The sequence below is a fragment of the Podarcis cretensis genome (assembly GCF_951804945.1).
Source record: "Podarcis cretensis genome assembly, chromosome: 8".
In the NCBI taxonomy this organism is placed as follows: domain Eukaryota; kingdom Metazoa; phylum Chordata; class Lepidosauria; order Squamata; family Lacertidae; genus Podarcis; species Podarcis cretensis.
In genome coordinates, this window is record NC_137177.1 from 73,674,822 (window position 1) to 73,690,062 (window position 15,241).

Consider the following 15,241-nt stretch of genomic DNA (forward strand, 5'->3'; position numbering starts at 1 on the left):
TCTCTTCCGTGACACGCTCAAAATGAACCCGTGCCCCCTCTCTCCTCAACCCGCCTCCAGGGTATGGCTGTCACAGGGGTTGCAAAGCTGGGCTTGATGGGGTGTCTGACCTCCCTTGTTTCGCTATGGGCAGTTCCGATGCCATCAAAGAGTCTCTCAGGCTGGCTGCCGCTACATAAAACTCTCTCCCCTTGCCAAGGTTCCTGATGCCCGGCGGCACTCGTTAAAGGAAAATACACACCGGATCAAGAGGAGGTACGGAAAAGAGGGGAGGGGGGAAGCAACAGTACAGCAAAGTTGCGCAAAACGGCACTGTGATTTGATGGGCTCCAAATCCCATCCGCCCCCCAATGGTCAGGCTGAACATATGAAGAGCTGGATTAAGCCAATGGCCCATTTTGTCCAGCGTCCTGTTCCCGCAGTGGCCAGCCAGAGGCCCCTGGGAAGCCTGAAAGCAGAACTGAAGCACAATATTCTCTACTCCTGCAGTTTCCCGCATCTGATATTCAGAAGCAGAAAGCAGGGAGCCCAACAGTAAGATGGCGCCAGAGCCAACGACAGGGCTGAGCCAACTCATTCTAGTTCTGTCCCCATCCTCCTCCCCGCTGCTGGTTTCTACAAGGGCTTAGACTAAGGAGGAAGAAGCTGGCCGCCATATTTTGGTGAAACGGAAAAGGGATTGCTGCTGTTTAATTATCTCGAAACTTGTGTCTCTTTGCCTGCTTAGGAATACTTTTCATCGCATGGTTCCAAAGAAATAAGTTGCAAGGGTGATTAACGGACGGCTTTCGACACTGATCTGTCCTTGCCAGTTATGAACAGTGTGCTGCGTTGTTATATACCATGGGTAGGCAAACTAAGGCCCGGGGGCCGGATCCGGCCCAATCGCGTTCTAAATCCGGCCCGCGGACGGTCCGGGAATCAGCATGTTTTCACATGAGTAGAATGTGTGTTTTTATTTAAAATGCATCCCTGGGTTATTTGTGGGGCCTGCCTGGTGTTTTCACATGAGTAGAATGTGTCCTTTTATTTAAAATGCATCTCTTGGTTATTTGTGGAGCATAGGAATTTGTTTTCCCACCCCCTCCAAAATATAAGTCTGGCCCCCCACAAGGTCTGAGGGACAGTGGACCGGCCCCCTGCTGACCCGTTCTATACGTTACTGCGGATTAATTGGGGGATTCTCATACTGCTGTTTTATTGTTGTCAGTATCGACGTGCTTCCAACTTGCACATTACGGATTGGAAGACAGTATATAAAGTTGACATGGATGCTTTTTCGCCCCCCTGGTCGAGGACTGCATTAAGAAAATAAGAAGAGATCTGCTGGATCAGGCGACTGACACATGTAGTCCAGCATTCTGTTCCCCCTACTTGTGATCTGTAGCGACTGCCATTCCTTTCTGGGCAACCTTCCGCCACATGCCACTGGCAGGCAAGGCCCAAGTCAAAAACTGGGCAGAACAATGAGCTTATGTTTTAGCTTTGCACAGCAGAACAACAGAGGCCTCCCTATCCAATATCCAGGCAAGCAAGAGAAATGCTCAGAGTTCAACGACACATTCCAGCCAGGCAAAAACTCTCAAGGAGGGTATGAAGCAAATGTGAGAAGGGGGTGTGGCGTGGGAAAAGAGGGTGTGGCTAGAAACAAGTTGCTAAATCACAGGCAGCAAAGCAGTGATGGACAGCCTTTGGGGGAGGGAATGACATAGCAGTGGTGGGCGGGGCCAGAAGCAAAAGTGGGCGGAGTGGAAATGGCAAAGCTAACAACAAAATTATCGTATTTTTCGCTCTATAAGACGCACCAGACCACAAGACGCACCTAGTTTTTGGAGGAGGAAAACAAGAAAAAAAATATTCTGAATCTCAGAAGCCAGAACAGCAAGAGGGATCGCTGCGCAGTGAAAGCAGCAATCCCTCTTGCTGTTCTGACTTCTGGGATAGCCGCGCAGCCTGCATTCGCTCCATAAGACGCACACACATTTCCCCCTACTTTTTAGGAGGGGAAAAGTGAGTCTTATAGAGCAAAAAATACGGTAATTGATCAAAATGATGAACTTTCTAGAGAAGAGTGGAGGCCATTTGTGGACTATTAGAAAAAATATTGTAGTCAAATGAAATCACTGACATGATTTGAGATACAAGCAGGGGAAGAAAAATGACAAAATAATTGTATTAGAGGGACTTGTTTTTTGATAAAGAGCTTGAAATACAATGCAGTAGAAAAGGGTTTGAATAAAAACACTGCAGAGGTATGGGTGGGAAGTCTATCTATGAACAAAGATGTAATTACATGATCTGATTTTTTTGTGAAATTCTGGAAACTTAATAAAAGTTGTATTTTTTAAAAAGAATCACAGAATTGTAGAGTTGGAAGGGTCATCAAGTCCAACCCCCAGCAACGCAGGGATCTCAACACACGGTCCCCCATCCACTTTGAAACCATACTGGACCCTGCTTAGCTTTGTGAATGTGCAAGAGGCCTTATCAGCATTACCAGGCTGCATTCCCACCAGGCTTAATAAGCACTCTGGTTGTGAAAAAAGCGCCAGCGAGGGGTGTGGCTTGGGGGAGAGTTACCAGGGCCTGACAGAGAGGCCTGGAGGGCCACATCTGCCCCCCGGGCCTGAGGCTCCCCACTCCTGCCTAGCAAAGTCACATAAGCAAGAGGGGACCTGCCCTGAGAATCTTGCAACCTTTGGGGGAGACACAAGAGATTCACGGTGCATTTCCCAGCAAACTGCTGAGGCCGTTCTTGGCCTTTTCTGGGGTTAGGCTGCTTGAGTCTTCCCACCACAAGGGATTTCTCATTCCACCTGGAAACAGACAATAGCCAGGGACCATCTCCTGGGCCAAGAAGCAGCTGCGGAAAATCCTCTGGCGGTTGCCTGGCAACTGCGGCAGGCCCCCTTCTCTCCCTTGCCCGTCGGCTTTCAGCAAAAACAGGCTGGGAAGGAGCTGGAGGCGAGGAGGAGCTGGGATCCAAAACACCAGCAGCCTCAAGAGATGCCTGTTCCATTTAATGCCCGAAGTGTTACACAAGGGCTATATTTTTGGCATTGGGGAGAGAGGGGAAAAGCGTTGCTTCAACAGTTTTCCCGCTGCGGCAGCAGCTGATGATCAGTTGCAAGCTGAAAGGCATGATTCGAGCTCCACTACCAGGCTGGCAGTGGCAAAAAAAAAGGGGTGGGGTGGGGGAAGAGTAGTGACTGCGTTCAGGTGGATCTAAAACGGCAAAGGCGCTACCTAGTGTGCCTAAAATGCAATTACGATTTGTATCAAAAACCCAATGCAGGGAGGGATAGAAAAATCAGATCGCACCATGTCTCTCCACCCCAATGATCTCCCCTCTTTAAGAGCAGGCTTCCTCAAACTCAGCCCTCCAGATGTTTTTGGCCTACAACTCCCATGATCCCTAGCTAGCAGGACCAGTGGTCAGGGATGATGGGAACTGTAGTCTCAAAACATTTGGAGGGCCGAGGTTGAGGAAGCCTGTTTAAGAGTGTCATATTCTCTGAATGCTTCTCTCAGTGTCCCATCTGCAAGGCAAAATACAAGCTCTAACAAACCTTTTTTTTGCCCCAGAGTAAAGAAGGTTTGTTGGAGACCACCAGTGTGGTATAACGGTGGACTGCTGGACTGCAGCCATGGAAACCCAAGCACAAATTTTCCCCCCTTGGCCATGAAACTCATCAAATGACTTATTGGGAGTCAGAGTCCACCTCACCTACCTTTCAGGGTTCTTGAGAAGAGAGGGAGCTGGGGAAGACAACCAAGTACAGTCATACCTTGGCTCCCGAACGCTTTGGTACTCAGACGTTTTGGCTCCTGAACGCTGCAAACCCGGAAGTGAGTGTTCCAATTTGCGAATGTTCTTTGCAACCCGAACGTCCGACGGGGCTTCCGCAGCTTCCGATTGGCTGCAGGACCTTCCTGCAGCCAATCAGAAGCCACGCTTTGGTTTCTGAACGTTTTGGAAGTCGGACGGACTTCCAGAACAGATTCCGTTCAACTTCCAAGGTACGACTGCACGTTGTTTTGAACTCGTTGGAGGAAGTGTGAATGGAAAGGGCACAGCTCAGTTGGTAGAGCATCTGATTTGTGTGCAGAAGAGCCCAGGTTCAATCTCTGGCATCTCAAAATAAATAAATAAATAAATAAATAAATAAATAAATAAATAAATATCAAATCTCTGGCATCTCCAGAGCTAGGGCTAGGAAAAACTCTGGGCCTGAAACCCTAGCTATTGCCAGTCAGTGTTGGCAATGCTGGACTAGGCAAACCAATGGCTTCCGATGCCCTTGTAACAGGTAAATAACTTCCAACACGCATGGAAGGATTTTGGGAGCCTTTTTCTATTCCTATATAAAACCCCGGGAAGAGCTGCTTGCTACACAATTCTCTTCCTATGTCTCACCAGCCAGCATTTGATTAGCGCTCCCAAAAATATAGAGCTCCCGCCAGCGTAATATCTGATGAAACAGGGACTGCTTGGAGCCAGTTCGAAACTGTCCTCCGCCCCACCTTATCCCGAGCCTGGTGGTCTGGGCCCACATTCTCAAGTAGCGCTTAATGCCTATCCTGTAGACTGTATATTACTCTAAGGCAGGGGTGCCAAGCTGAATAAAATATTGGGGGAGGGGGCCAGGTAAGCTCCACCCCACATAATCAATCACATGATGCAGTGCACACACACCATTTGAATAGCAACGCCCATCAACTTTGGGGAGGCGCTGGCCCCCTCAAATATATTAGGGGGGATGAAAACCCCTCGGCCCCTAGGAGTTGGCTCCTATGCTCTCAGGCTAATGCCTGCTTTGATCAGTCCAATATGTGAGGTTTGTGGTTTAATAAATGCTAAGACGGCAGACGAGGTATGTTTTCTGTCCAAGACTTATCAGTGACCATCTGTAAAAAGATAATTTTACTCTGGCTCTGATCAGGCCAATACCTGAGGCCTGGTAGAGTCAGGCCCTCATTGTTAGGCCTTACCTGGGTGCTGCTCCAATGGTTATTATTGTTCATAGAGTTACTTATTTTATTGCTTTTAAAATATGTATGATGTGCCTTTAGCTGTATTCGTTTTAATTTATACCGCAAACCGCCTTGGGTTCTGCACTGGGAGAAAGGCAGGATATAAAATAAAGAATGTCGTCTCAAGGAAGACTCAAGGCCCCTTTTGGAAAGGCTGACTTCATTCCACCGTAAGGGCAGCATGCTAGGAAAAACCCAGAACTATACATACGCTAAGGAAACACTTGATCCTGTGACTGTCCCAGCCTTTTACATCTTTTTAAACAGGCTCTTTAAGCTCTCCCGGCTGAAAATACATTACTGACATCCCATCTGCTCTTGAAGATGCACCTGTTCAGACAAGCATCCCCCTGATCTCCCAACATAAATCCTCCTGCTTTAATTGTTTTAATTGCTGTTCTAAACCCTTGCGCTGTTGCAACGGGCTGGTTTTTATTGCACATTTTAATTGCGTGTGTTTCAATGTTTTGGTGAAACTGTTATATTGCATTAGCCTGTGCTAAAGCTTGGAATTTAATGCTGTGTGATGAGTTAAAGAAAAGCCAAAGGAAGAAGTGGGAAAGACTTTGGTTGAGAACAGATGGGCTGTTTATTTCTCTGTGTGAAGATTTTGCTCTTTTTACAATGGGAGGGCCAGCCATGGCCTACCTTCTGTGCAAAACTGTCAGATCTTGTGCATTTGTGTGTGTGTGTGTGTGTGTGTGTGTGTGTGTGTGTTTATATGTTCCAATAAATGGTATATATTCTAATATAAAGGCATTTTGTATCCCACCCACCATGAAATTGTTCTGCAATCATACAAAGACAATGCAAAACAGAAACTAAACAGAGAGATAAAGAAGAAGGAATAAAGTTTGTTACACTGAACTTAACTAGATAAACGTTTCAAAGTATTCCCAGTGAAGTATATTGATATGAGTGTTCTCGTACCTTATTATACCCTCTAACTCAGTACTGTCTACACTGACCAGCAGCAGCTCTCCAGGGTTTCAGAGAAGCTTTCCCCAACCCTACTTAGAGAGATGCTGCGGGGATTGAACCTGGGACCTTTTGGATGGAAAGCGGGTGCTCTGCCAGTAAGCTACATCCCCTCCCCATTTCTTTCTGCTTCCCTTCTCTCTCTACTTCAGCAGCTCCCTGGTCACCTCCCACTCCCAGGCCACGGAGAGAAAAACCGAGTATTTGCACAGTGCCTTTGCCCACCAGACCCTGGCTCACCGTAGCTGTCACTTTGTCCCAGTCAGTCACAAAGGCACGAAACCCTTCTCCAAACAACGTCCCAGCAGTCCTAGGGAGACAAACGAGCAAGAGATGTCAAGAAGGAGGCAAAGAGAGCTACCATCATCCTCACATCAGGCCGCAAGCTGGAACTGATCCTCAAATGAACATCTCCTCTCGGTCCCATCAACACCAGGAGCACGGTTGGTGATGACACGAGACAGGGCCTTTTCCACGGCCGCTCCCAGAACATGGAATTTCCTCCCGAGAACAGTTAAGACTGGCTCCTTCTTTGTCATTTTTTCCACTGGCAACCTAAGAGCTTCCTGTTCAGACAGGCCTATGGGAAACTAAGGTTCAGACGATGCTGGTCTCTGGGCTGCTATCAGGGCAAATTACATTTTAATCCCTGGTATCAGATACGTCGTACTCTACTTTGATTATTGTTCTCAACTAGCTTGTTTTCATTACTCTGCATTTTATAGCCAGTGTTCCTAAATGCTGTAGGCCGCCTTGAATCCAAGCTTGAGAGAAAGGTGGAATATAAATATATCAAATAAATAAATAAACTCGGTGGCTTGATTAGTTCATTTCAGTCAAGGGTTTGAATCTTGGGTTGTACATTTATTTATTTTTTATTACGTATCTTGTGTTTTTATCTTGTGATTTTATGTTGTGAACTGCCCCAAGACTTGTGAGTACAGGGCAGTATACAAGTTTAATTAATCAATAATAGTGAATACAGTGGTACCTCAGAAGTCGAACGGAATCCATTCCGGAAGTCGGTTCGACTTCCAAAATGTTCGGAAACCAAGGCGCAGCTTCTGATTGGCTGCAAGAAGCTCCTGCAGCCAATCAGAAGCCGCAGAAGCCCCGTCAGACGTTTTAGTTCCAAAGAACGTTTGCAAACCGGAACACTCACTTCTGGGTTTGCGGTGTTAGGGAGCCAAACTGTTCAACTCGCAAGGCATTCAGGATCCAAGGTACGACTGTAAAGAGTCTGACCGTGGAGAAGAGGGCAGCTCCCAATTATGGGAGATGGGGAGGAGCAGGAAGAGGAAGGAGGGGTGTCTGGAAAGCAAAGAAGCTGCAGTTGCAAAACCACAGGCCTGCATGGAACGGAATGAAATGGGTTTGTTCAAACGTACTTGAGTGAATCAAGCACCGTCTGGCGATGCTCGGCTGCTTTTAACCGGATCTGCTCCCGGATGAGGTCGGCGTTCTCTCGCTCGGCCTTTGCACGGGCACGTGCCTCGGCCTCGATCCGCAGCATCTCATTCTTGTGCCGGAGCTCCATCTCCCGCTCCACGGTAGCTGGAAGAATGGCAGACAGAGGCACTGTGAGCATCTGGGGACTCTGCCTTCATCCACCAAGGATGCTAAAGGTGGTTTTTCAACTACTAGCCTGTGTGAGCTGTCCCTCCCAACCCACCCCCCGACCTGGAAAAGAAAAAGGAAACAGCTTTGCCTTCCTTGGGCCTGTGGGAGGCTCTTTGCTCTTCGTGGCTCAGAAAATGTGGGTGGCACACCCTTGCCCCCAAACTGTAACTGAAAGAGCAAATGGTGTCTCTTTGCGTGGCTATGGGAGTCCTATTGCTTTGCTTCCAGCGTCATCAGAATGCAAGGACAGCCCTGCCCCTCTAGTTCAGAATCCTGTTCTTGCAGTAGCTAGCTGGACGCCTTTAATTGGAAGCCCACAAGCAGGACCTGAGCACAAGAGCACTCTCCTCGCCTGTGGTTTCCAGCAGCTAGTATATGGAAGAATATACCAGAGCATAGCCATTGTGACTGGTAGCAGCAAAAGGGGACCCACTCCTAAGATTTGACACTTACCACGCCTCATTGCCTCCTGCTTCTGAACCGATTCCTCCTGCTTCCTCAAGTTCTCTTCATTTAGGAGTTGCTGAAGGGAGGGAGAGAAATCACAAAATGGGGTCAACCAAGAGGTTTTCTTTTATATTCTTTATTGAGAAATAAGAAGTACAAAGTTATAAGGGCACAAGGTAAAATAAGATGTGAAAAAAGGGGGGGGGGACTTATAAACATTACATGATTGTTATTGCAGTTTACCTAAACGTAACCCAGGGGTAGGCAAACTAAGGCCCGGGGGCTGGATCCGGCCCAATCGTCTTCTCAATCCAGCCTGCTGACGGTCCGGGAATCAGTTGTGTTTTTACATGAGTAGAATGTGTGCTTCTATTTAAAATGCATCTCTGGGTTATTTGTGGGGCATAGGAATTCGTTCATATTTTTTTTCAAAATATAGTCCGGCCCCCCAACAAGGTCTGAGGGACGGTGGACCGGCCCACAGCTGAAAAGGGTTGCTGACCCCTGACATAACCTAATACAGTGTTTATAAAAAATGAATTCCAAGTGTCGTTAAATTTGTGCATGGCGAGTCTACGTTTATACGCACTTGTTCGTGTGTTCTAAGTTTGTCACAGGAGTTGAAAAGTCAGTGGAAAATGCGAATCCAGGACTACCCAAAGCAGAAGCACATATTTTCTGAATTAAGATGGGAGCCTTTAGTGTCGTTTCAAAGACTGAAGGAGGGAAAGGCGCTAAATGGATTCCATTTAAAGTGGGTGGGGAGGGACACAGCTCAGTGGTAGAACATCTGCTTTGCATGCTGAAGGGTCCAGCTTCAATCCACACAATGCCTAAGTAGGGCTGGTAGAGAGCCCCTTTCTGAAATCCTGGAGAGCTGCTGCCAGTCAGTGTAGACAGGCCTAATGGCCTTACTCCACACAAGGAGGCTTCATATGTTCCTAACCTGTTGCTCTCCAGATGTTGTTGAATTCCATCTCCCATCAGCCCCTGTTGGCATGGCTCCTGGGGTCAGGGATGATGGGAGTTTGAGTCCAGAAACATCTGGAGGGGCAAGGTTCCCCCATCCCAAGACTAAAGGCTAATGGGAGCAGGAACTGTTGCCAACCAGTTCCCATCGTGGCCTCTCTCTTCACCCAACTACCACCTGAAGGACCGTCCTTCTCTGAGGAGGAGAAGCAGTAGTAAAAGCTTTTTTCTAAACAAACATCTTTTCCATTTTTTGCAACTTTCTTTAAAAAAACAAACAAACTGATGCTTTCCTTTTGTAATCTGGTGAAACTTCTTTGTGAAGTCTTCCTGAGAAACAGCATCTAAATCCTGCAAATAACACTGCATTCAGAAAGGAGACTCTCTGCTGCATCTCTGCTTGAGTGACTGCATGACTCAGAGCATGCTGATAAATGGCAGAGAACCCTACTTGCACGTTTTCAAAGGAGTAGTAGATGGGTTCAGGGTTGCTAGCTCTAGAGGCATGTTTCAATTAAGAATTCTAGACCCTCCCCCTTTTCCGGCAATGAAAGCTTTGATTTTGTCCCTGCAACTCATGGCAGTCTAAGCACAAATGGAAAAATGGGAGGAAATTTTCAGGAGACGGACGGGACTGACCTGCTGTCGCAGTTGGTCTTCGTAGCGTTGTCTGGCCAGCTTGTCTTGGTACTGCGCTCTCTTCATGGTGGTAGGGGGGGAAAAAAACATACATGGAAAATCAATTCCATACACAAGAACACAATGAACCAAGCAAACAGGGCTTTGCGAAGTAACCTCTGGAACAATGGAATATATATAATTTTCAAATGTTTTTTATGAAGGTAAAATAAATTTTCAAACTTTAATTATGAAATTATATATAATTTTTCAAACCTTTACGATGAAATTAAAATAGCAATATGAATTAATATGAATTAATTTTGTTAAGTACAAAAAACCCGATTTCACAGCCATTACATCATAAAATAAAATACCTGTCAATGGTTTTTTTTACTCCCATCTGCTTTTCCATATTAGTTAACGATACTGTATTTTTTAACAAACGTGTGTATAAATATATTATGCATTGATTTTACACACACATACACACACAAATATAAAAGTTTATCCATGCTGCTAAAGAAATAAAAAACAAAAGCCAGCCTTGTACCGCTTGCTGCTGCCTTGTCTCTTCGGTAAGTGTCTTCCTCCTTTCCTCAGCTTGCACGCGGATCTGCTCATTCTTCAGCTGCTCTATGGCAGCCTCATATTCCTTAGGATAGGAAGAGAAAGATCAGTAGGAGATGAACTGCCTGTTCATGGAACCTTGTCTACTATTATGGTCCTAGTCAATGACGAACCTCTGAAAAGACCCCAAGGATTCTTTGAGTTTTCCAGTTGGGGAGGGGTGCCTCACTGGAAAAAAAGGATAATTTTGGAGGCTAATGAGCTGTAAATCAGGAAGTTCCCTGTTCAAATCTTGCCTCTGCCATGAACTCTCTAGGTCAGGTGTGGGGAACCTCTGGCCCTCCAGATGTCGCTGGACTACAACTCCCATCAACCCCAGCAAGCCTATTCAATGGCTGGGGATGATGGAAGTTGTGGTTTAGCAAAAAAGGTCTGGTGGGTCAAAGGTTTCTCCACACCTGCTCTTCTAGGTGGTCATAGGAATAGTGCTCTCGCTCTCTCTTAGTCACTCCATTTGCAGTATGGGGAGATAATACTGATCTACCTTACAAGGTTGTTGTAAGAATTACAACCAAATAATGCACCAGAAGGGCTTTGAAAACTGGAGCACCCTATATAGGTGCCAATTATCTTAACTTAATACCATTGTCATCACTGCCGCCTTTCCTTTTGAAATGCTGAAGGAACCTCATTTATATATCATATAAATGATAATATGGAATTCCAGCAGGCTGCCACAGTGGAAAAAGTCCAGTCCCTTCAGATTCCTCCTGTCCCTGAACTATATCCATTCCACCCAGTCATTAAAATAACTAAATAACTACTGTTTTAACTTTTAAGAATTAGAACCAAAGTTTATTTCCTTTTCCGTCCTCATTCCTTTTTCCTTTAGTGTTGTGTAGTTTTTAGTCTGTTAAGCCGGGGTGAGGGTGGGGGCTGTCTTGCTTTAGGTAATTGTCATGCAAGCCTTTTCGACAGCAGGATACGAGTGTGCCAAATCGACAAACACAGGCAGAAATAATAAAATACATTAACGCATTTAATCCACTAAAAAAAAAAAAAACTTTTAAAAAACAAAAAAACAAATGAAGCCAACTTAAAAACGAAACAAAAATACTGGTGGCAGAGTAAGCAACATGAGAGAAAAATATTCTGCAAAAACTAAGCGAAATAAATGAAAAATGCTTTATCCTCAACCAGACTGCGTGCTGTATTTTCTCATTGGCAAAAGCTCTGAAGGTTTCTGCAAGAACAGGGTAAGCACCAAGTATAGTCTGCACTAACTGCTAGCCGCTCTCCAGCACTTTGGACAGGGCATGTTCCCAGCTCTACCTGGAAATGTCCGAGACTGAACCTGAGGCATTTTTCATGCAACATGGTGCTTTTTTGCTGAGCTATAGCCCTTCCCCTATTGGTCTATTTCAGGCATAGGTAAACTCGGCCCTCCAGATGTTTTGGGGCTACAACTCCCACCATCCCTAGCTAACAGGTCCAGCGGTCAGGAATGATGGGAGTTGTAGCCCCAAAACATCTGGAGGGCCGGGTTTGCCTATGCCTGGTCTATTTTGTCCATCTACTCAAGCATTGAATACGCTGACCCACAGCATCTTCCCAGATCTCAGCCAGGAGTCTCTCTCATTCCTACCTGGAGATGCGGGGACTAAACCGTAGACTGAGCTATGGCCCTTCCGCCATAAAGTGACTGAGGGTCGAATCGTAGGAAGCTTATACTGAATCAGGATTGTCTATGCTGAATGGCAGCAGCTTTCCAGGGTTTCAGATCTTTCCTAACCCTACTTGGAGATGCCAGGGATTAGACCCAGGATCTTCTGCACATCAACAGACGCCCTGCAACTAAGCCCTGTTCTGGGAAGTTTTTAATGTGTGACATCTTAGTGTATTTTTGGTCTTTGTGGAAGCTGCCCAGAGTTGCTGGGAAAAGCCAGCCAGATGGGCGGGGTACAAATAATAAATTATTATTATTATTATTGTCTGCTAAAGCAAAGGTCTTTCATAGCCTTGCTGTGATCTTTGGTACTGAAGATGCCAGACACAGAATCTGGGAGCATGGCCTCTAGCACGGAGATACGACGTCACAAAGAAACAACAACAAAAGGTAAAGACAATCACACAGTGCAATTTGGTTTCCAGAACTGGGCTTACCTTCACTTTGGACTGCTGTTCTAACTGGAGGGTCTGTTCCTGCATCTGGGCCATGTGGAGGGCCTCTTTCGCATGTCCTAGAAAAGATTGTGTCCCAGTTAGTCCGTTTAAGCTGTAAAGAAATTGACCCCCCGCCGCCTGGCATCCCTCTGTACAAGAGCTGGGTGACCACAGCAAGGGTTCTGATCAGACACCCCCACCCTCAACAGTTCAATTCCTACAAGCCACCTGCTCTATACATTTAAAAGGAGCATCAAGCAGGCATGGCTTCCCACAGGAGATGAGAGTTGTTAGGAGACCCGCCCCCCCCCCCCCCCACCAAGCAGCTACAGTTCCCATAGTGGTTTAATCAATCCCTCCTCCCTGGGAACATTGGGAATAGTAGCTCTGTAAGGGGGAATAGGGGGTCTCCTAACAATTTTCAGCACTGTTAATGAACGACAACTCCTAGGATTCTTTTGGGGAAGTCACAACTGTTTAAAGTAGCATGATGCTCTTTAAATGTAAGGTACAGATACAGCCTAATTCGAGCCTAACTCACAGTCTTCTCTTAGGAACAAAAGCTCCTCTGCGAAGCTTGCACTGCCCCTTCAAGGTAGGTACTGCAAATGGTCAACTATTTGGGCTTCAGGTGAGCGGAGTTGTAACACTGTCTCTCATCTGCAGTTCAGACATTGAGGCAGTTTTCAGGCACCACAAATAACAAGGAATAAATAATTCTCAAATATAATTGTGGTTAAGACGGAGCAGGTTTCTCCCAGGCCCCACTGACTTCAATAGGCCTACTCTAAGCATGACTAAGTATGGACCAAACCTATAAATCAGGAGTTTCAGAAAATTTTTGACCTGAGGGCCTCATTCTCTTCCATACAACCTTTGGGGTTTTTGTTTGTTACTATGCTATGTGCTTTTGTGTTTTTATATTGTGAACTGCCCTGTGATCCTATGATGAAGGGTGAAAGTAAATAAATAAAATAATAACAGCAATAACTCTGGGGCGTCGTAGCCCCTCTGCTGTAACAAAGAGATCTTAGAGCTGCTGAACATTTGCTGAACATTTACAGAGCCTGCTGGAGTCACATGACTGTTGCAAGGTCAAAGGGCAACCCTCCCTCGCCTGAGCACTGATGCAACCACTGTTGGGGAAACTGCAACACGGCTCTCCAGAGTTTGAAACATGAGGGCACAAACGCCGCTTCAGAAATGTGCCCTCAGACTCACATTCCTGGCACTTTGAAGTAGTTTCTGGAGCCTGGTTTATGGCTTTCCCATTTCTGTCCTGTAAAAACCGAACTTCTGCGGCACACGAGAGAGGACCTTGCGGATGCAGGTCACATGTGGCTCCTGCCTCCCTAGCGTTTTAAAGAAGGGATTTTTTTGGGGGTGGGCATCCTTTAGATCCAGTTAACCCTTTACACACACACACACTTATTGCCTCACACCCTGCTTTTCAAAGAAGCACTCCAGCCCTGTAGATCCAACCAGCCCTATCACCACCCCTTACAAAGGTGCTGACCTTTAAAGCCCTAAACGGCCTCGGTCCTGTATACCTGAAGGAGCGTCTCCACCCCCATCATTCAGCCCGGACACTGAGATCCAGCGCTGAGGGCCTTCTGGCGGTTCCCTCATTGCGAGAAGTGAGTTTACAGGGAACCAGACAGAGGACCTTCTTGGTAGTGGCGCCTGCCCTGTGGAACACCCTCCCTTCAGATGTGAAGGAAATAAGCAGTTATCTTATCTTTAAAAGACATCTGAAGGCAGCCCTGTTTAGGGAAGTTTTTAATATTTATTGCTGTACAGTGGTACTTCGGGTTACATACGCTTCAGGTTACAGACTCCGCTAACCCAGAAATAATACCTCGGGTTCAGAACTTTGCTTCAGGATGAGAACAGAAATCGTGCTCTGGCGGCGCAGCAGCAGCAGGAGGCCCCATTAGCTAAAGTGGTGCTTCAGGTTAAGAACAGTTTCAGGTTAAGAACGGACCTCCGAAACGAATTAAGTACTTAACCTGAGGTACCACTGTACTGTTTTTAACATCTCATTGGGAGCTGCCCAGAGTGGCTGGGGGAAACTCAGCCAGATGGGCGGGGTATAAATAAATAATTATTACTATTATTATTATTATTACTACACATGACCTTCTTTCTACACTACAGTCAGCTCCCTGCTCCATCTGGAACCCATACACTCCCAGCACCTGCCCACCACGCGCTCAAGCATTCATGCTCCACGTATTAAAAGGTTTTTTTTTGTGTATGCATCCAACTAAGTCCTATTCATAGCAGACCCACTGAAATCAATGGCCCCCAGTTAGCCGTGCCTCCATTAACTTCAGCGGGTCTACTCCTGAGTAGGGCCTAGGCCTGCCCGCGGCCCTGGCTTTCCTCCCCTCCCTCCTCCGACTCACGGGAGGCGTCCAGCTCCCTGGCAGCCTTGGCCGCGCGCTCCAGGCCGGTGGGGTCGAAGTTGCTCCATTTGTCCTTGGGGCGGCCCCCTTCGCCCGGCCCTTCCCCAGAGGCCCCTGCCGGGGAAGGCGGCAGCGGCGGGGCCCCGGGGGGAGCTCCCAGGCCCGCATCTCCGCCGCCGCCGCCGCGGTTCAGCCCGAAGAGCCACGACATGAGCGCCGCTCTGCTCTTTGCAGCCCAGCCGGCAGGCAGCAAGCAGCGGCACACACGCGGACCCAGCGCCGCTCACACTGCGCAGGCGCCGCCGCCGCCCCTTCCGGTTTTCGGCGCGTTGCCATTGGTGGGAAACACACGTGCACAAAAAAAAAAGACCGTGAGGAACCATAGAGTTGAGGGACAGACGGGCTTCTTCCTGCTTCATCCGTACAGTGTAGTT

At 47.1% G+C, this 15,241-nt stretch overlaps 2 protein-coding genes across 2 annotated transcripts in view; one reads left to right on the forward strand and one right to left on the reverse strand.

Annotated features, from left to right (window-relative positions):
• LOC307222012 (ATPase family AAA domain-containing protein 3) overlaps window positions 1–15,071 on the reverse strand; it is a 41,636-nt gene extending 26,565 nt beyond the window's left edge. Inside the window, exons 1-7 of the mRNA XM_079987008.1 lie at window positions 14,808–15,071; window positions 12,400–12,476; window positions 10,220–10,321; window positions 9,688–9,747; window positions 8,086–8,155; window positions 7,401–7,566; window positions 6,253–6,322 (exon numbers count right to left, since the gene is read on the reverse strand). Coding sequence (XP_079843134.1) covers window positions 6,253–6,322; window positions 7,401–7,566; window positions 8,086–8,155; window positions 9,688–9,747; window positions 10,220–10,321; window positions 12,400–12,476; window positions 14,808–15,018 — 756 coding nt within the window. The 5' untranslated portion in view covers window positions 15,019–15,071. The remainder of the gene's footprint in view (window positions 1–6,252; window positions 6,323–7,400; window positions 7,567–8,085; window positions 8,156–9,687; window positions 9,748–10,219; window positions 10,322–12,399; window positions 12,477–14,807) is intronic.
• Window positions 1–15,241, forward strand: part of FNDC10 (fibronectin type III domain containing 10) — a 243,253-nt gene that overhangs the window by 172,924 nt on the left and 55,088 nt on the right. The window lies entirely within an intron of this gene.